This window comes from Poromitra crassiceps (assembly GCF_964638095.1).
Source record: "Poromitra crassiceps genome assembly, chromosome: 20".
Classification (NCBI taxonomy): domain Eukaryota; kingdom Metazoa; phylum Chordata; class Actinopteri; order Beryciformes; family Melamphaidae; genus Poromitra; species Poromitra crassiceps.
The window spans coordinates 8,720,292-8,741,343 of record NC_139637.1 but is presented as its reverse complement, the minus strand read 5'-3'; the positions used below and the strand labels follow the sequence as shown (position 1 = coordinate 8,741,343).

At 44.0% G+C, this 21,052-nt stretch overlaps 2 protein-coding genes across 2 annotated transcripts in view; both read left to right on the top strand.

Annotated features, from left to right (window-relative positions):
- The window catches only part of LOC310794836 (NLR family CARD domain-containing protein 3-like), a gene marked incomplete at both ends in the record, with an annotated part of 42,494 nt that extends 29,530 nt beyond the window's left edge, over nt 1-12,964 (top strand). The window contains 2 exons of the mRNA XM_083656889.1: nt 6,014-6,187; nt 12,958-12,964. Coding sequence (XP_083513015.1) covers nt 6,014-6,187; nt 12,958-12,964 — 181 coding nt within the window. The remainder of the gene's footprint in view (nt 1-6,013; nt 6,188-12,957) is intronic.
- Nucleotides 12,965-16,595: 3,631 nt separating this feature from the next.
- LOC310794835 (stonustoxin subunit beta-like) lies at nt 16,596-19,578 on the top strand (the record flags this gene model as incomplete). The annotated part of the gene is made up of 2 exons (XM_083656888.1): nt 16,596-16,680; nt 19,049-19,578. 2 exons carry the CDS (start codon nt 16,596-16,598, stop codon nt 19,576-19,578), a joined length of 615 nt encoding a protein of 204 aa, XP_083513014.1.
- Between the last annotated feature and the right edge of the window lie 1,474 nt (nt 19,579-21,052).

Genomic DNA, 21,052 nt, shown 5'->3' with positions numbered 1-21,052 from the left:
AGTGCTGTGCTTGCCTGGGTGCAGCAGGGCACTGGTGACAGACAGCCTGTGAGAGGAGCGAGGAGGAGAGGGCTCCATGCTGCTGACTCGCCGAGCGGTGTGAAGTGAACAACACCGTTACCGTACACAACACAGCTCGCGCAAAATGACCCGTTTCACTATCAGAATTTGGTCCAGTAACATTAGAAAGTATAGAAGTGCTGCACGATTAGCCTACTTCCTCATCAGACCGCCGTCAGACTCGCATTTTCCTCTCTACCCTCGCTGCTGTAGGTCCCGCCCAGAATCGTGGAGTAACGAGTAACGAGCCTGTTTAAACCGCAATAATTGTAAGTACGTTACGTTACTGATGAAGTAATTCGTTACAGTACTCGTTACCGCAAAAAGTAACTTAGTTACTGTAACGCGTTACTTAATAACGCGTTAGTCCCAACACTGCTCATGTCTGAAAGGTTACACTTCACATATCCTCTGGGTCAGGCTCAGGGCAAGGGAATTGGAGGAATAACACTCCAACCTGACAGGAGGAACTAAATACAGTACCAGCAACAATTGTGCAGCCTACACATTTGAGGCCATAGAGACCTCCCAGGAAGCTACAGGATGAGGAACCAAATAAATTTAACTGAGCAAAATATCTCAATAACAAAAAACAATGTCTGACTCAGAGAAATGGAGAGAAATCAATATCATCATTTGCTTTTAGGGTTACAATCCAAAAAGTTTCTCTTTGGAGGAGATGTTTGAGTCTATCCCCTCCTCTGGCAGATTTGGGGATGACTTCTATTGCCATGAAATGCCATGCATTTCAGTGTTGGGCCTCTACCCTGATGAAGGCTCTCTGTAGCTGAAACGCGTTGGTCTTTTTAATTGTGTAAGATTTAGCCATGCCACAATAAAGGCTTTTTAACTGTTCTACCTGAAACAGAGTGGTCTTGGATTTTTCAAGTTTTTCCTGTACTCTACTCCATTTTTTGACTTTTACAAGGATCCAACTTGAACTTTTTCTCATGCTTCTCTCCACCCTCACCAAAGAGCACCTGTTTCAGTGATTTTACTAAGGACCCACGCAGCGCTTCCACATCCCTTCTGTTAAATAAAGTTTGACTGAGCTCCAGCTAAATTGTCAAGTATTGCAGCCTGCTTGCCACCCAGGCATTTACTATACTGTATGTAGCCTACTTAATTTATATGATATAAATGTAACCAAACAGGTCTGCTTTGTGCACACAGGATAAGTAGGTTAATTTTCTTTTGGTGAGAGATCCTTTATTGATTTGTTTGGGAAGAGGGTTTACTCTGAACAAATTTGAGAACTGAACGGAATTGAAGAAACTGAATTTCTACCTTTTGCTGTACAGTACCTCCAATACACTGGATATTGGGTTTGCATTCTCACTCTGATTATGTAAGTGTTAATGCACGATAAGGTGTCCATTATCAGAAGTTATTGGACGACGTGGAGGCGTAAACCGTCCGAGGCGAAGCCGCAAAGTCCAATAATTTCGGATAATGGACACCTCGAAGTGCATTAACCCGCTTATACCATGGTCACTTGGCAAAGAAACAAAACAAGACCATTCATTTATATTTCCATGCATTTTGCAATCAAAATCTAGTTTTCATAACCTTGAATATGAGTTGAGAACCGGCGAGACAAAATAGTCCCCTCGGCTGCTCAAGATTAGGCTATCATTGGATAAAATGGCTGCTTAGTGCCTGCACCTGGCACAATTCTAGAGTCAAGCTAACTAATAATTTAGCCAATTGTATGTAACATACGAAATAAAAACAAACGGCAATGTCTAAGAATGCAACGCCATGTAACTGGCTCGTTAATTCTCGCATTCAAGGGAATTACATTAACGTCTGCGGGTCTTATAGACGTAAATGGCTCACGCTGCGCTCGGAGGAGACTGAAAACCATCAGCTTTCTATGTTGGAGTCCAGGTATGTTTTGTGCAAGCATGTCTCTCAGTGTGTTGCTGTTAACTGCCCATTTCGTTGTTTTATTTTTGTTGATCTCGTCTTTTTCCTCTTCGACTTGATTTGTATCAGTGATAGAGGCAGCGGGCGCTCTCCCAGAGTGCCTGGCTGCTGCTTGCTGCAAGTTGTAAACAGAGGGTTTGACAGTTGACAGCTGAGAGCCCGGCTTCTGTCAGCTGACCAGAACAAAAATCAGATTTCTAAATAGCCATTATTTTTAATAAACTGAGCACTCAGGGGTAATCTAAATAGTTACTTTGACCGACTATTTTTTTTTCTAAACTTATAAAAGTGCCATATTAAGCGTTAACGGTGGTATAGAGCTCAAACGGCTCTGTCGTGGTCGTAATCCTGGCGCATTGATATGAATGGTGAACAGACCATTTAGCTAGGTGTACATTATCACTGTACATTAACACAAATTAATGGACACCTTGCAGCCAATCAGAATCGAGTATTCACCCAGACCATCGTATAATGCTTGTTAACATTAACATTAACAGCTTGGTGGTTCAAAAAGTGGCTCCCGGGCAAAGCAAGTTGAGTCTCCATTTACATTACATTACATTACGTCATTTGGCAGACGCTTTTATCCAAAGCGACTTACAATAACACATTTTTGTCAGCAATAGAGCAATCAACTATGCAACACAGTCTATGACAACTACAACTTCTGAAGGAATAGTGGTAAAGTTAAGTTAGTAAGTAGTAAGTTTTTTTTTGTTTTTTTTGGAGAGAGAGAAAGAAGTTAGTTTCAAGAAGGGCCCAGATGGAGCCTGAAAAGTTGTGTTTTTAGTCATTTCCGAAAGATTGGGAGTGATTCGGCCGTCCTGACCGAAGGTGGAAGCTCGTTCCACCATTGAGGTGGCAGGGACGAGAAGAGTAGCGAACGGGATGAGTGACTTTTGAGCCCCCGTAGTGGAGGAGGGGCGAGGCGTCCTGCGCTGGTGGAGGAGCGGAGGGAACGGTGAGAGATTTGGAGCCTGACCATAGATTGTAAGTACAGAGCGGCTGTCTGGTGTACTGCCCTGTAGGCCAGAACCAGTGTTTTGAATTGAATGCGTGCCGAGATGGGAAGCCAGTGAAGGTCACGGAAGAGGACAGTAACATGAGAGAATTTGGGTTGGTTGAAAACCAGACGGGCTGCAGCGTTCTGAATGAGCTGAAGCGGATGGATGTCAGCAGCAGGAAGGCCGGCCAGAAGCACGTTGCAGTAGTCCAGGCGGGAGATGATAATTGACTGGACCAGGAGTTGTGTCGCTTCCCTCGAGAAACGGGCGGATTTTGCAGATGTTGTACAGGGAGAACCTACAGGAGCGTGCTGTCGCAGCAATGTAGGGCGAGCAAGACAGCTGGTTGTCAATGATCACCCCAAGGTTCTTAGCTGCTTGGGAGGGAAGTACAGTGGTATTTTCAATGGAGATGGAGAGGTCTGCTAGAGGGCAGTCTTTCCCTGGGAGGAAGAGTAACTCAGTCTTACCTATCAGTCTTAGTATCCCTGCTTTAGCCCATAGCACACCAATCAAACATTCCCCAACAACTGCCAGCATTGTTGTTGTGCTTTAACCTGATCAACAGATGGCCATTTACATCCTGCTTTACATACAGATTACTATCATTTACATCCTGCTTTACATACAGATTACTATCAGCCAGACAATTGGACTCGAGTCATAGGGACTCGGACTCGAGTCGCAAATTTGACGACTTCCGACTCGACTCGGACTTGGAAGGTAAATACTTGAAACTCGACTCGGACTTGGAAGAAAATGACTCGAAACTCGACTCGGACTTGTGACAAGATCAGCCGAGTGCACCAGCTGGGCGTACGCCTAGGTTTACACGCTACGTCCGATGTAGAACTCAAAGTTACGACTAACTTAATTTTATGACTAGTGCACCCTGTATGCGCTGCGTCTGTGTATGGAGCAGGCGTAAAAGTTACACCCAAATGCGTAGCTACTCACTGACAGCTGTCTCATCTTGATCTGCGCGTGATGCGGCTGGAATCTTCTCCAAAAATATCGATCGATATGTGCTGTAAATAAGCTGATGCGTCGGAAGATCTTTCAATTTCTTCCTGACTTCGTCAACTGCCCGCAGTGCGCAGTCTGCCATCGCATTCAGTACTGATTGCACTTGTGATCAAACTGCTTGTGTTGGCCCTGTTAACACTTTGAGTGCCACGGCCCTTGGGCAAAAGGTGCTGTACTGTGCCACATAGGCCGCAATGCATTTTAAAACAGTCATATAATTTCTTTAATAATTACTATGTAAACACTGAACACGCACAAATAACCATGAGACTCTTTTCTATCACCTGCAAAAAAAAGTTTATTGATCCCATTTTCCGTTCTTTAGTTATCAGCCGGAGAAGATAGCTTGATTTAACAAAAAAGAGCAGTTTTTTTTTAGAAGCTGAGATAATGGCCCTTTTGTGAAATTAAACATTTCAAACACATCACTGACTCTGAAGCTAATTTTCTGATGTAGTCACACCTCAAAAATAATTTCCTTCAATAAAACAGTGAAGGCCAGGGAATTTTGTTTGGAAGAATAATATTTTTAGCTGCAACCAGCAGCGCTGGCCCCTGCGTGCGCTGCTGGTTGCAGCTTCTTGCTGATCTTGATTTGCTGCTGGTGGACATCGGATATTCTGGCTTGCGTTTGCCAACCCTGTCCTGCTGTCTGGGTCTGTCTGGGTCAGTGTTGTGTGCTGCTCTGCGTGCCCCACCTCCCCCCCTCCTCCTCCCCCCCCCCCCCCCCGTTGTGGGAGGAGTGTCTCTCTGCTCTGCTCGGCTCTGCTGTTTGCTCTGCGTGTGCTCAGCACTGAAAAAGTCCGCTAGATCCAGCTTTTTTACAGCCGCGTGTACCAGCTCCCATGCTTCCAGTTGAGAATAATAACAAATCCACGGCTGATCATGCGAATGGGCTGTTGCAGCGGACACCGAGGTGCTCAATTGTGATAGCAGATTGGCTGCTGCAGGGGCACAGCTAAACGTTATGCTTCAATGAAGCAGCTGCATACGGACGGATGCGATGCGATTTCCTTTTCCCCAACGACTTCTTCTGTGTTTTACTCCACGTTCTCTCATCTGGAGAGCGCTGTCGCCACCTAAGGGTTCTGTAAAATAGGTTAGACACATTCAATAGCTCTCATATTGTAAGAGGCGATGTAAGAAGCTGAGATGGACACCCCCCCGTCAAAACAATTTCGAGTTATTGACGCCATTTGGCGTCGCTGGCACTCTACGGTAAATTTCTAATGACGCCATATGGCGTCGCTGGCACTCAATGTGTTAAATTGAGCTGTGAGAACGTTTCTATGCTTTGAATACAACTCTATAAGTTTGAGCTGAGTTGGAGCTGTCTGTCAGCTGTCTCGAGCTCGTCTGAGACAAGTGTGTTGCTTGGCAACAAGCACGTATTAACGTGAACGCGTACGTCTGCAGCCTAAATAATCTCTGCCTTGTCATTTTTTCTAACCTGTGACTCGACTTGACATAACCTGTGACTCGACGCGAGACTTGACTTGAAATAACATTGTGACTTGACTTGCCGACAAAAGGAAAGACTTGGGACTTGCTTGAGACTCGGGACCAATTGACTTGAGACTCGCTTGGGACTCGGATCAGAGGGACTTGGACAATTGTCTGCTATCAGCAGACAAACACCTGTGGGTGATTTTCTCTGTTTCTATGTATTTTTTAAACCAGGTGTGATACCAACATTTAGCCCTTCATAGCCCCTGTGAATGACTTTTCCATGAGGGCATTTCATTCTTTCCTCTCTGTGCTGCCTCAGTTGTTGAAACCTGAAAAAGTAGAAAGGACTTCTAATATTCTGTCAGACAGTGAGTAGAGAACTCTCAAACTGCAGCACATAACCACAGAGCTGACCAGCCAACTGTATGAGGCAGTAACCGTTTTGCTAGAATTTGACGGCATTATCACAACTGTTTGTGTGTGTGTGTGTGTGTGTGTGTGTGTGTGTGTGTGTGTGTGTGTGTGTGTGTGTGTGTGTGCAGTTTGTCAGGCTGTCTGCTTACAGAGGAAGGCTGTGCTTCTCTGGCCTCAGCTCTGAGCTCCAACCCCTCCCATCTGAGAGAGCTGGACCTGAGCTATAATCATCCAGGAGGCCCAGGAGTGGAGCTGCTCTCTGCTGCACTGGAGGATCCACACTGGAAACTGGACTCTCTCAGGTATATATTTAAAAAGCATCACCCTCCCCTATTTCCTCCATTGACCCCTTCCATAAATAACGAACTATTATACGAACTATTATAACGAACTATTATATGGAAAACCCTTCATAGGGAAGGTTTTGTTTCTGTCCTCAAATAGAATACTCTGGTCTGACTTTGTTTGCCCCACAGTGTGGACCATGGTGGAGTCCAGTGGTTGAAACCAGGCCTGAGGAAGTGTAAGTGTGTATCTCCCTAATAAATGCACGACTGTCTGTCTGTATGTTCTCTGTTTATCACACATCTCGAGAGCCGTTCATCCGATCGACTTCAAACTTGCCGAGTGTGTTTCTGAGACACTGAGAAAATTCAGTGTTGAATAGTGCAAATTAGACACGTGACATGTTCAATAGTAATACTTTTAGACAAGATTTTTACTATAAGCACCGCCCCACTGGGATGCGCTGGCGAGCAACCAGCGAGCCGGAAGCTGTGTGGCGCTGGCGGAGCTTAATAATATATGTGAAATTTGTGGACCTATAGGAGGTAAATCTGTGCATGGATTTTATTTTCTCCAGCGGATATCTTAAGGCTGCAACACACCACCAAAACTTCAAAAGACAAAGAATGCCGACTGTTGCATCACCTCACGTCTCCTGTGTCGCGGCCAAAAATGTGCACTTGAACACACTGCAAAGACAACAGTCAACTAGTATAGCACGTATGTTACTGTGACTGCATGAGACCATAGTCAAGTCAAGTTTATTTGTATAGCCCTAATTCACAAGCATGTCTCAGAGGACTTCACAGAAAATATGTCTAGCTAATTCTAGCTGACACAACAGTAGCAATTACAGTAGTAAGGAAAACACATTGAACAATCATATGATAGAGAAATATAGAAAATATAGAAATATAGAATAGAAAGGGTGCCATGCTTTAGGGTAGAATGGGTGCTATGCTTTAGAATAGTGGGGGAGGAGAGATCAGGAGAGGGAGGAGGTGGGGAGTGTGCAGGGGAGGGAGAGCAGGGGGAATGTGAGAGGAGAGAGCAGGAAAGTGATGAGGTCAATTTCCCACATGAATGGGACATGTGGGGGAGGAGAGAGCAGGGAAGGGGAGGAGAGAGCAGCGAAGGGGAGGAGGTGGGGAAGGGAGAAAGAGGACAGAGCAGAAGAGGGGAGGAGGGAGGGAGAGCGGGAGATGTAGGGGCGGAGAGAGCAGGGAAAGGGAGAAGGTGGGGAGGGAATGGGAAATGTGGGGGAGGAGAGAGCAGGGAAGGAGAGGTGTGGAAGGAGCAGGGGACGGGGGAAAGATAATGGGTGCCATGGTATAGAATAGAATGGGTGCCATGCTTTAGATAGTGGGGGAGGATAGTTCAGGAAAGGGAGGAGGTGGGGAGGGAGAGCAGGGAGAGCAGGGGGAGTATGAGAGAGAGTATGAGGAGAGAACAGGGAAAGGAGGGGATGCCATGCTTTAGAGTAGAATGAGTGGTATGCTTTAGACTAGAGTGTGAGAGAGGAGAGAGCAGGAAAAGGGGGGAGCAAATCAGACAATCTGACTACTCTAGCCATTAACCAGAACTAACTAGAACTCAGGGAATCTAGCTAATCTACAGCCTAGTCTGCCCTGTCCTATTCTGCTCTAGTCTGATTTTAGCCTGAACACTATAACAGGTCTACAGCCTACAGTTAGGCTGTAGCTAATCTATCGCCTAACCTAAGCTATTCTAACCTACCGGCATCCCTCTACTAGTGATGCAGAGCACCGATGCCCCCCCCCCCCCCCCCCCCACTGCGCACCACATGGATTGCCTCAGTGACTTGTTGGCTGAGGAGGAACCTTGTGAGGGCTGATGTACTGTAAGGGCCCAACTATGGACCCCCTCTGGGGACCCCCCTCCGGGACAGGCCAAGAAGATGCCGGGCTAACCTTTTACAGAGTTTCACATTATAGAAATAAAATTTACAAAAGAACAGAAAATTGAAAATGTAAATAGGTGTCCAACAAAAGCAATATGAAAATGTAGTCTTTAAATGATCCTAAGATCAGGGAAGAAAGTTGAAAGTGTAAAAAGGTAGATTCCAAAAAGAAATAGAAAATTGAGTCTTTAAGTGTTAGTAAGTTCAGGGAATACTAGCTAATTAGCGAGGTGAAAAGGGGGAAAATGATCAGGAGTTCCACGAGGGTGATCTGAGGGATCCATGAGTCCGCATTGGTGGCATCAACCGAGATGAGATGAGGGGAGGATAGGGGTCGGTGGTGATGATGAGGCCGGGGAAGGTGGGAGGCGAAGGAGTAGTGGGTAGATGGGCCAGAGTGACGACAGGTGGCCAGGACGATGGCGATCAGATTGAGGGCTGCGGTGGCTGTCGACGGGCAGGCGGGGGTGCAAGTCAGGCCAGTGAAGGACACCTGAGGAGGAGAGAGAGAAGAGGGGAGAGCCAGTACGAAGGAATCTGCGCAGAGGTGGAACTAAGTTTGGCAGCTAATAATTTCCTGCCTATACTGCTGGGACAACTGATACTATACTACAAAATCAAGTCTAGATTTATACTGATACTGCTGGCTTGAGACAGCCCGCTCAGCAGTTCAGGACTTTAGTTTATTCAGCGGATATTAGATATTCTGTCCATACTACTAGGATGACTAATACTATACTGCTAATTCAGGTCTAGGTAGTCTAGGTCTAAGTTTAGACTGATACTGCTGGCTTGAGATAGCCCGCTCAGCAGTTCAGGACTAAGTTTATTCACCAGCTATTAGATTTTCTATCTATTGCTACTGGGTCGACTGATGCCATATTATTAAATTAGGTCTAAGTCTAAGTTTATACTGATATTGCTGGCTTGAGACAGCCCGCTCAGCAATTCAGGATTATATATACCCAACAGCTAATAAATGTTTCCAGAGAATGACACCATCAAACACAACATATGATTGGGAAAATAAATGGGTTTTGAGTGTAGTTTTGAAGATTTCAATAGAGCCAGCTTCCCTAACTGACCATATAGTCCATGGGCCAGACCAGATATCGGTATGACTTAAGGTGGCAAAATCTAGTCACATTTTTTGAAAAAGTACATGTCCATAGATGATATTTTGGTATGGTATTTTGCTAAGTGGTAGCTTTGTCACAGTTATCAGCACATGAAGTTAACCACCCCCTACAATAAATTGGTATTTAGGCGCTGGTGCATATCCTACTTTAGGGTAATTTTCAGGACCTTTACTCATGTTTTATGAAGGCATGTTTGGTCTAATTTTAAAGGGTAGACTCATAGGTTCATTTAAGCACAGTTGTGAGTCTGTCTAATAAACGTAGAGGTCACATGGGCTCTTCAAAGTGTCAACAACATTCGTTTTTCCACCATTTCCGCCTAAACTATAGTCTTTATTTGAGCTTCATGACATGTAGGAACATCACTGACACAAATAACAATACCTGAAATACTCACAGGACTGTAACAATTCAGGAAATGTATAATCTTCCCATATTATCCCACCATGAAGGCTGATTGTGGGCCTTAAAGTAGAAGATGAACCCGGGCCAGAATTTTCACTAATTGGTACCACCCAAGTTGGCAAATTCTAGTTTTGTATTTTGAAAAGGTCTGTACCTTTAGATGATATTTCAACTTGATAAACCTTCCCAAGTGGTATCTTAGTCACAGTTAACCCTCAATGACACCAAATGTTTACAGTATACTGTAAAAATGATGGTTCTTCCACGTTTCCTCTTCCTCTTTCAAGCCCTACCGGTTTCAATACCCCCAAAAAGTTTTAAAAGATGGAATGGAATGATAACTAATTTAATCTGGAATAACAAAAGGAAAAGAGTTAAATTTAAAACACTGATCAAATCCAAACAATATGGCGGATTAGCACTGCCAGATCTACAGAAATATTTTCAGGCGACACAAATCAGTACTATAATGAAGTGGACTAACGACAACACAAGAGCTAAGTGGTTTATGATAGAAAAAGAGCTGGCACCATTTTCAATAAAGACCTTACCTTTTATAGATAAAAAAGACATGGCACAATTAAAAGGACAAAATAGATGCACGAATAATACATTAAATAACTGGAAACAAATCTGCAAAAAATACAAAATAAATAATGAACTATTTTATCTCAGAGAAATGGCTTGGGATCCTCAATTTAAACCGAATAAAATGGACAATATATTAAAACTCTGGTCATCAAAAGGTTTACAAATATTTTCGCAAATGATATAATTTCCTTTGAAGCAATATCAAATAAATTTATTTTAGCCCAGTCAAACTTTTATAAATATCTACAACTTAGGAGCTATATCAGTAATTTCCAAAATAGAGAAGGCAATCAAGAACAGCATCCTTTAACAAGGTTTATGATAAAGAACTATAATGTAGACACTAACAATATCCTCTCCAAAATATATCAAATGCTAGAAGAAAATAATGAAATACAAGAAGACACAATAAGGACTAAATGGAATGCAGAACTAGGCTTATGTTTAAAAGAAGAAGAATGGCAAAACATATACAAAACAATACATAAAACAACGAACTCTAAGTTTTGGAGGGAGTTTTCGTGGAAAATATATACAAGGTTCTTTATCACACCAATAATACAGTCCAAGTTTACAGCATCTATTAAACCAGATTGCTGGAGAAATTGTGGTGAAAAGAGTGCAAACCATTCACATGTTTTCTTTTTTTGTCCATCACTGAAAACTTTCTGGCAATTAATTATAACCTGTCTTACAAACATTTTCCAAACTAAAAAGGCATTTGAACCAAAACATATCATTTTAGGAATACCACCACCTGAACTAACATTAGAAATAGATAGATATCTTTATAGAATACTTAGAATCGTAGCCATGAAGCAGATAACAAGGAATTGGTTAAAACCTACTCCACCCGTCTTTAATAAATGGAAGTCAAATATAAACAACATTCTAGAAATGGAAAAAATAACTTACAGAATCCAAAACTTAGAAGTAGAGTACTCGAAACGATGGAATAAATCGATTAACTATACGGAACACACGTGAAAATGAAGTTTTTTCTGTGCCGAGGAATTACTGAAGAGTTAAGGGGCGTGTATGTGTGTGAGTGTGTGTGTGTGTATGTATGTACATATGTACGGTGTGTGTGTATGTGTGTGTGTTTTGTGTCTGTGGTTTTTTTTTTCTCTCCTTCTCTCTTTTCTTTGTGTGTGGAAGCATGTGTGTGTGTGACTGTGTGTATGTGAGTAGGCATGCAAGTTTTCTTTTTCTTTTTTTTCTTTTTTTTCTTTTTTAAAGTATTTGTTGCTGGGGTTTTGTTTTTTGTTTTTTTCAATACAATTACCATGGCTGTTGTATATTATTGTCCTTTTTCTTTTCTCACATTAAAAATACATAAAATATTGTAAGTATGTTAAGTAGAAGTATAAACAGTTAATGTAAATCTATGTAAAAAAACAAACTGAAATCTTGCAATAAAGTATAAAAAAAAAATGACACCAAATGTTGATCCAAAGAAAGAGTCAATCGTGTCACTTTATTTGAAAAGAACATGTGATAGAAAAAAATCAAGAATTCTAACTTTCAATCATTTATTTAACCAATGATCTTTATCATCACCACTATCACAAATATAATATTAAACAGTATTCATATTCTGTTTTATTCATCATCATCATTATCATCATAGTCATCCAGGGTCATGGCAACTTCTACATCCAGGGGGAGCGTACGGGTATCCGCCTCCTCATGGGAAGACTTTAGCTCTTCAACAACATTACAATCTTTTTTCTTGAGACAATAGCATGTCTCTCCACAGGTTGCAAATAGCTGCTTGTCCTGAAGCCTTACCCAGTTCTGTAGCAGCTTTCACTGGTCCACGATGACTGTTATCAAGGCAGTTTTGCTGTCTGGATTACTTAAGCTTTCTCCACTGCATGGCATTGTGTCCTGGGGCAATGTTCTTCCATTGAGTGCTACTACTTGCTGAACCACAACTGCATCTCTCGGCATTCTTGATTGATGTTTTCCAGTACACATCAAACACCACATCTATTCAGTTACTGAGTAACTGAAAGAGAGAGAAAGAGTAACTGTTACTCTTTCTCCTTCATGCAACGCTAGGTTCAACACAGAACCAGCAATCTCTCCAAAAGTCTTGCCATCATCTTTCAGCATGAGTGGTCTCCAATATCTTCAACTGCTAATGTTGATTTCTCTAACTCGCTAGCGAGTGCAGCGGCTTTGTTGGTTTTCCGCAATGAGACATCTGGATTGAAAGTGACCAAGGCAGTGGACCATGAGCCAGGACATCTTCAATGTGCAGATCTTTACTTTGCGAAGCAATGATCATATGCCCAAAATATTTATATCTGCTTTCAAGACCAGCTCCTTGTTTTGTGTTTGGTTTCCTCTATCTCATTTTGTGATGCCTGAGAATGTCTTCAGATTCTTTTTTTTCCCACTTTGTCATGGAACTTGGTTGCTGGTTACTCTTTCTCTATCATATGATTGTTCAATGTGTTATTATTACTACTGTAATTTGCTACTGTTGTGTCAGCTAGAATTAGCTAGACATATTTTATGTGAAGTCCTCTGAGACATGCTTGTGAATTAGGGCTATACAAATAAACTTGACTTGACTGACTTGACTTGGTGACACAGCAATTCCTGTGGAAAGATTGATGACATTAGACTGATCTGGACCTAGAGGGTTTACCCAGCTTTTCTCCATAAGCTCTACAAAGGCATTCACATCTGCCCTATCCTTCTCTATTCTGGGCTTCTGTAGATCGTGATGACTGAATCAGTCTGTGGACTTGCCTCAGATACTGACTTCTGTCTGAAGTGACTGCACCAGTTTTCAGGCTGAAACCCTTGGTTCCTCCAGCAGTCTAATTGTCCTTGTTTATGGTCTCCTCAATTGTCTGGTCTACCATAATCTTTCCAATATGGAATAATTTGTCTGCAGGACGTATGCACCGTCATCCAGTGTATGTGATGCCAACAATCTTTGCTACCTGCTGTTCTGCACCAAATGTCGTCAAGTGCCCACCGCCCGGCTGGGGTCGTCAAAAGGGCCTTTCTGTGTGGAGTTTGCATGTTCTCCCCGTGCCCCCTGGGGGTTTCCTTCATATAGGAACCCCTCACCAAAACATGCAATATCCTGGTCACTGAAGTGGTGCCAATGAGGGGAACTCATTGGAATAGCGTGATCATTCCACGTGCTAGGTCCTACCGGTGAAGCTTCCCCTGTCAGGTGAAAAGAAGCGGCTGGCTAACTGCCCATGTCTCGGAGGAAGCATGGAGCCAGTTTCAGCTCTCCCCAGATGGGCAGAGGGTGGAGCAGCAACCAGGATAAATAAATAAAAAATTTGCACTAATGGGGGATAAAAAAAAAGAGAAAAAAGAAGAAGAAAAATAGACTGTTTAATATTATATTGGTGATAGTGGTGTTCTGTTCAAATAAAGTGACAAGATTGTCTCTTTCTTTGGATCAACGTTTGGTGTCATTGAGGGTTAACTGTGACTAAGATACCACTTGGGAAGGTTTATCAAGTTGAAATATCATCTAAAGGTACAGACCTTTTCAAAATACAAAACTAGAATTTGTCGACTTGGGTGGTACCAATTAGTGAAGATTCTGGCCCGGGCCGATCTTCTGCTTTAAGGCCCACAATCAGCCTTCATGGTGGGATAATATTGGAGGATTTTACGTTTCCTGAATTGTTACAGTCCTCTGAGTATTTCAGGTTTTGTTATTTGTGTCAGTGATGTTCCTACATGTCATAATGCTCAAATAAAGACTATAGTTTAGGCGGAAATGGTGGAAAAACCAGCGCCTAAATACCAATTTATTGTAGGGGGTGGTTAACTTCATGTGCTGATAACTGTGACAAAGCTACCATTTAGCAAAGGTTATCATACCAAAATATCATCTATGGACATGTACCTTTTAAAAAAATGTGACTAGATTTTGCCACCTTGAGTGATACCAATAAGTGAAATTTTGGGCTTTGGCCCATGGACTAATAGGACTGTGTATATAAACCAGATACATGAAACAAAGCAGTGTTTGCCAATATCTGATAAAAAAAAAAATAGTTGCAAATGGCCCTGCTGTTGTCAGGCCTTGCCTGGTCTTTTGCTTGTGAAAGAAGAAAGGAAGAAGTAGATGCGTAAATATAAGGAGAAGCTGAACTAAATGTGTCATATCATACAGGCTCAAAGGGCTTTCCTGAAGCCCATGCTGTTGTGAACATTTCGAGTGACATCACTGATGATATTACTCAGGCCCACCTACTCAGCCATCACCACTGAGTGACATCACTGATGATATTACTCAGGCCCACCTACTTAGCCATCACCACTGAGTGACATCACTGATGATATTACTCAGGACCACCTACTTAGCCATCACCACTGAGTGACATCATAGTTGTCATAGCCAGCTTTTGTCCTATATCACTTGAAAGTTGCTCATTAAATAGACTCCTCGGACATAATAAACTTAACGACCTGATCTGTCAGAGGACCTATCGAGGACTGTTCTGCTTCTTTTACAACAGCGCCTCCAGTCATTATGTTGCAGTGGAACAAACTGTTAGGCTTTGGTTCTTATCAATGTAAGCTCTTTGGCACAAATGGTGATGTGTGTTGTTACAGCGTGTGCACATGTACGTTTTCATAGAACATAAAAGGTGAAACAGGGAGGAGAAACTGACAGGAGGGGAGCTTTAAAACCCCCATCAGTAACTAATATAACAGCTTTTTAGTCATTGAAGATGGTCCAGTGTATTCTAAGAGGCAGAATGTTGCCTCTATTGGTCACACAGCGCCCTCCAAAGGCCTCTCCTGGCACTAAGCATTTTGTGCCTGCGTCCCGTAGATAGCATGAGCGGCATACCGCGCATGCTCTGTACAGCGGAAGCTGAAAATGACGTTTCACGTAACTATGGATTATTATTTCATCATGTGGTGAGTACTCAATGTCACACTGGCGCTGTGTTTTGTTGACTTTGAATGGCGATACTGATACAGACTATTGCACCCAGAGGGCGCAGTTTCCCCAATAGCAAAACTTGGAAAAGTTGCTGAATGGGGCTTTAAAGTCGAGCTGAACCCAAAAATGAATTTTCTTTTCTTTTAGTTCAAATACCTGGGTATGCAGTGCACCTATTTAATAATGTATGCAAAGAAAATCACACAAATCTAATTTCTTTAGTTTTTCACACTTTTTCACATCAAAAGTTCATTTTTCAAGATTTCATTCATAACAGTAATCTAAAGTTTGCGGAAGTCACATAGTACTATAGAATTTCTACCCCATTTCATCCAATCATATCACGACATGGCAGCTGTCAATCAAATCTTCATTTCAGGATAATTTTCTCTTCTAAATGAAGGAGAAAATGGCGCCTAGTGCCTGTCATCTGGCAGAATTCCTATCCCATAAACTAACTACTAACTTGACCATTTGTATGTTGATATACACAATAAAGAAAACGGTTATGCCTAAGAATGCAAAGAAATGTAACTGGCTCGTTAAAACTCGCATTCCAGGAATATTGTATTTACCACAATAGCGTTAATGGCGCGTGCCTGAGAGCTTGGTTGTCAGGGGTCGCACCTCGGAGATTCCAGGCCGACGGGCTGCACTCTCCACTCCGGCAGCTGGCTGCCTGCGGCTCGCTGAGCTCCACTCAGCCACTAAACCTCGCGTCACCAGGCTCTTCCCGAGGGGAGCGCCACAACACCCTGAATCCCACTCGATTTGGAGGCGGAACACGCCAGGATTGGCCAAAGCCCAATCCAGTCCCCATAATTGTCAAATAAAATCATCGACATGCTACTATGACCCGCCTCTCAACCTGTCATCTCAGACAAGTTATGTTTTCAGTCTGAAACGGACTCTGACCCACGCGCCACTTGGGCTCCGAACGGGTTTGGGTTTAAGCACCACAGACACACTGTCAACCCCTATAGGAATATTATAGGGATATTAACACCCTCAGGTCACAGACACACTGTCAACCCCTATAGGAATATTATATGGATATTAACACCCTGCGGTCTAAGGGTATTTTTTTGGAACTGAACATCACCAAAGTGACATCGGGCGATGTCACTTTGGTGACACAAAACTAAATCAAATCGTGACTGACAGACACCACACGCCCGCCCATCCATCTAGGCAATTTTATTATATTATAGGATATATAACATACTTGATTATCAGGCCGCTATGCTGCCTTCAAATCTAGTTTGCTGGTATTATGCTGTGTGTGTGTGTGTGTGTGTGTGTGTGTGTGTGTGTGTTTGCTGGTATTATGCTGTGTGTGTGTGTTTGCTGGTATTATGCTGTGTGTGTGTGTGTGTGTGTGCGTGTGCGTGCGTGTGTGTGTGTGTAAGGTATCGGTAGGTGGCACTATGCCGAATTGCATGAAATCCGGCACTGAAATCCGTGAGGTCCCCCTCAGCGCATTCCCCGAGTGTGAAGTCGATCCGCCGAATGGTTCTCGAGATAAACAAAATTTGTGTTGCCAGTAGGTGGCGCTATGCCAATTGCACAAAATTCAGCACTGCACCCTATCAGGTCCCCCTAAGCCACACATGGACAAAATACGGCCCACGCATGCGATGTGGCCCACGATGAAATTGCATTTTTTTTTTTTTTTTTTTTTTTCAGTGCACCTGAACACAACATACAAGATACCTGCTGAATAAGTGTCCAAATGTTCATGTCATTCTGGCCAATACTTCACTTCTGTTATAACATTTCATTTCTAGCGGCAGGGCCGGACTCAAAGAAAAACAAAATGACCCCCAAAAACTCAATAAAAGGCAGAATTATGTTAATAAATCTCATCTACTACAGCCATTGGATTTGTATCACTATTATATCAGGAGATTAACAAGATATTACCAATCACAACGGGAGAGAGGGTTAAAAATAGGGAGACTCCCGCGAAAATCATGAGTGTTGGCAGGTATGATCTCTCCAATGTGTGGCCCTTCACTTACTTGATGTAAGCCAGTATGGCCCTCAGGAAAAACATGTTGCCCACACCTGCCCCAAGCGCTTTCCCCAAGTTTGAAGTTGATCGGACTAACGGTTATCGAGATAAAGCGCTTCCTGTGTTTGCCAGTAGGTGGTGCTATGCCGAATAGCATGAAACTTGACGTAAGGTGTGTGTGTGGGGGGGTGAGGTGTGTGTGGGGGGGTGAGCTGTCTGTGTGTGTGGGGGGGTGAGGTGTCGGTGTGTGTGTGTGTGTGTGTGTGGGGGGGGGGTGATGTGTGTGTGTGGGGTGAGGTGAGGTGTCTGTGTGTGTGTGGGGGGGTGAGCTGTCTGTGTGTGTGTGGGGGGGGGGTGATGTGTGTGTGTGCGGGGTGAGGTGTGTGTGTGTGTGGGGGGGGGTTGTGTGGGGGGTGAGCTGTCTGTGTGTGTGTGTGTGTGGGTGGGTGATGTGTGTGTGTGGGGTGAGGTGAGGTGTCTGTGTGTGTGGGGGGGTGATGTGTGGGGTGAGGTGAGGTGTGTGTGTGTGGGGGGGGGGGGGGGTGAGGTGTTTGTGTGTCTGTGGGTGTGTGTGTGTGGGGGGGGTAATGTGTGTATGTGGGGGGGGGGTGATGTGTGTGGGTGAGGTGTGTGTGTGGGGGGGGTGATGTGTGTGTGTGGGGTGAGGTGATGTTTTCTCTGTGTGTGTGGGGTGGTGAGGTGTCTGTGTGTGGGGGGGTGATGTGTGTGTGTGGGGTGAGGTTTCTGTGTGTGGGGGGGGGGTGAGGTGTGTGTGTGGGGGGGGGGGTAATGTGTGTGTGTAGGGGGGTGAGGTGTCTGTGTGTGTGCGGTGAGGTGAGGTGTCTGTGTATGTGGGGGGGGGGGGTGAGGTGTGTGTGTGGGGGGGGGTGAGGTGTCTGTGTGTGTGTGTGGGGGGGGTGATGTGTGTGTGTGGGGTAAGGTGTGTGTGTGTGGGGGGGGGTGAGGTGTCTGTGTGTGTATGTGGGGGGGGGGGGGGGGGGGGGTGTGGGGTGAGGTGAGGTGTCTGTGTGTGTGTGGGGGGGGTGAGGTGTCTGTGTGTGTGTGGGGGGGGGGGGTGATGTGTGTGGGGGGGTGAGGTGTCTGTGTGTGTGGGGGGGTGATGTGTGTGTGTGTGGGGTGAGGTGTCTGTGTGTGGGGGGGGGTGATGTGTGTGTGGGGGGGGGGTGTCTGTGTGTGTGGGGGGGTGATGTGTGTGTGTGTGTGCGTGCGTGTGTGGTGTGTGTGTGCGTGCGGTGTGTGTGTGTGTGTGCGTGCGGTGTGTGTGTGTGTGTGTGGGGGGGGGTGAGGTGAGGTGTCTGTGCGTGTGGTGTGTGTGGTGCGTGCGTGTGTGGTGTGTGCGTGCATGTGCGGTGTGTGTGTGGGGTGAGGTGAGGTGTCTGTGCGTGTGGTGTGTGTGGTGTGTGCGTGCGTGCGTGCGTACGTGTGTGTGGTGTGTGTGTGGTGCGTGCGTGCGGTGTGTCTGTGGTGTGTGTGTGTGTCCTACTCTGGTATCAACATGAGAAAAGGCAGATTGAAGTAGAGTTTGGACTTGAACATGTTTGACTATATAAATGATATCAATGGTGTTAAAAGCAGTGTTCTGCTTTGACAGAAACATCAGAATAGCCTCCTTTGTTTCAGCTAAATAAAGTATTAAACAGTCAACTGCTGACATGGAAAGTCCCTCACAGCAGCTTGTGACATCTCTTCATTCAGTCCTGCTGTGAATGAAGATGATGGCTGATAGAATGTGTCACCATGAAAGTGTGAAGAAATTAAAGATCAAAGTGTTCATAAATCAACAGATAATAAACAGCTCTATTAGAATCAAAAGAGTTTCTGTATTGAGTCTTGTTCTCTCATCAGATGCCTGTGAACTCACACTGGACCCAAACACAGCAAACAGATTCCTCCTCCTGTCTGAAGACAACAGAAAGGTGATGAGGGTGACAGAGGAGCAGCCATGTCCTGATCACACAAAGAGATTTGACAGCTGGGCTCAGCTGCTGTGTAGAGATGGTTTGACTGGTCGCTGTTACTGGGAGGTGGAGAGGGAAGGAGTGGTTCTTATAGGAGTGACTTACAGAGGAATCAGTAGGAGAGGAGTGGGTGATGACAGCAGGCTTGGACATAATGAAAAGTCCTGGAGTCTGAGGTGCTCTGATGATGGTTACACTGCCCTGCACAATAACAGAGACACAGACAAACCTCTCCCCTCCTCCTCTGTCACTAACAGAGTCGCAGTGTATCTTGACTGGCCTGCTGGCTCTCTGTCCTTCTACAATGTTTCCTCTGACAAACTGATTCATCTCCACACGTTTAACTGCACCTTCACTGAACCTCTGTACCCTGGGTTTACTGTCTGTTCTTATGGTGACTCAGTGTCTCTGTGTTAGTTAGAGGAGTGAGAGAGAAACACACTGTGACCAAACACAGCTGCTGACATGATGCTTCACTCTGTACAGGATCTCTCACACTCACACACACACACACACAGTCTGTTGTTGATGATTGACAGGTTAAAATCTCTTTCTTTTGGACCTTTGTTATGTTTGTATTTTATTCATGTCACCAAACTAAACATCTCTCATGTTTCCAACAATTTAAGGTTAAATTCACATTGTTTGATCGTGTTGGTTTCAAACATTTGATTCTATACTTTTTAATAACTTTGACTTAACATGTGATTACAATGTTCCTCAAATCAAATCATATCTTGTTGATATGATCTGCTATTAAACAAATCTGACCCATTCTGCTTATTTCACTATTATTTAATACAAAACGTGTGTGTGTGTGTGTGTGTGTGTGTGTGTGTGTGTGTGTGTGTGTGTGTGTGTGGTGTGTGTGTGTGTGTGTGTGTGTGTGTGTGTGTGTGTGTGTGGTAAAAACTGTGAGTTTGATGATTTGAGGAGTCAAATGATTTCAGTTAACTTCCAACATGTTGCCACAGCACAGCAGAGCCTCTACACCTCATCTCTAACTGTTTCATATCAAGATTAGAGACACATTTACAACGTTTTGCAATGCGTCCATTCTTCTGTCTAGCGCACGTGTGTGGTTGTTGATTGGTCAGATTTACAAGTGACCCACGTGGCCACCACACATACCGCATTCTGATAGGCTGTTGACACCCCCCACCCCCGCAATGTGCGCCAAAGTGGTTTGGTCCATCCACTCTGTTTTTTTCCCACACTCGGCAGAGACTCTCTCTGTGTGTGTGTGTGTGTGTGTGTGTGTGTGTGTGTGCGCGCGCGCGCGTGTGTGTGTGTGTGTGTGTGTGTGTGAGAGCTCTCTAGGGAGGGAGAAGTGAAGCTGTGGGGTCATGTGACAATAACAATGGGCATGGTTAACTACACAGTTGGAATCAGTTTCCTGCATGTTGGTTTTGTATAATGATCTAGTCAGTTGTTTCTCTGGACACATTGATGTACATGTGTCTGTATTGAAGAGATAACAGAGAAACTGTCATCAAAACAGTCATTCTTCTACATCTATTTGTGTTCACTTCTTGGAAATTTAATTCATCAGTTTGCTTGGGACCACCTGGAACCTCCTCAAAGACCTCTGGTGGTCCCCCCGGACCTCACATTGAGAACCACTGCTCTGGATTAAATTAAATTAGAAGAGAAACCTTAATTATGGAAACTAAAATAACAAAACATGACTACACAGTAAATGAGTAAATGTGTAGTTATGTGATGTCTGTCTGTCAACATCACAGTCTCTCATCTTCTTCAACAGCTCTCTGGCTCCCTCTGCTGCTGACAACTGAGGAAACTTTATTTTTATTTCATGTTTGATGTGCTCATATTCTGTTTTATTTCCCTGCTGAGTCCGAGCTGCAAAGGTCTAATTTTAACCGATAAA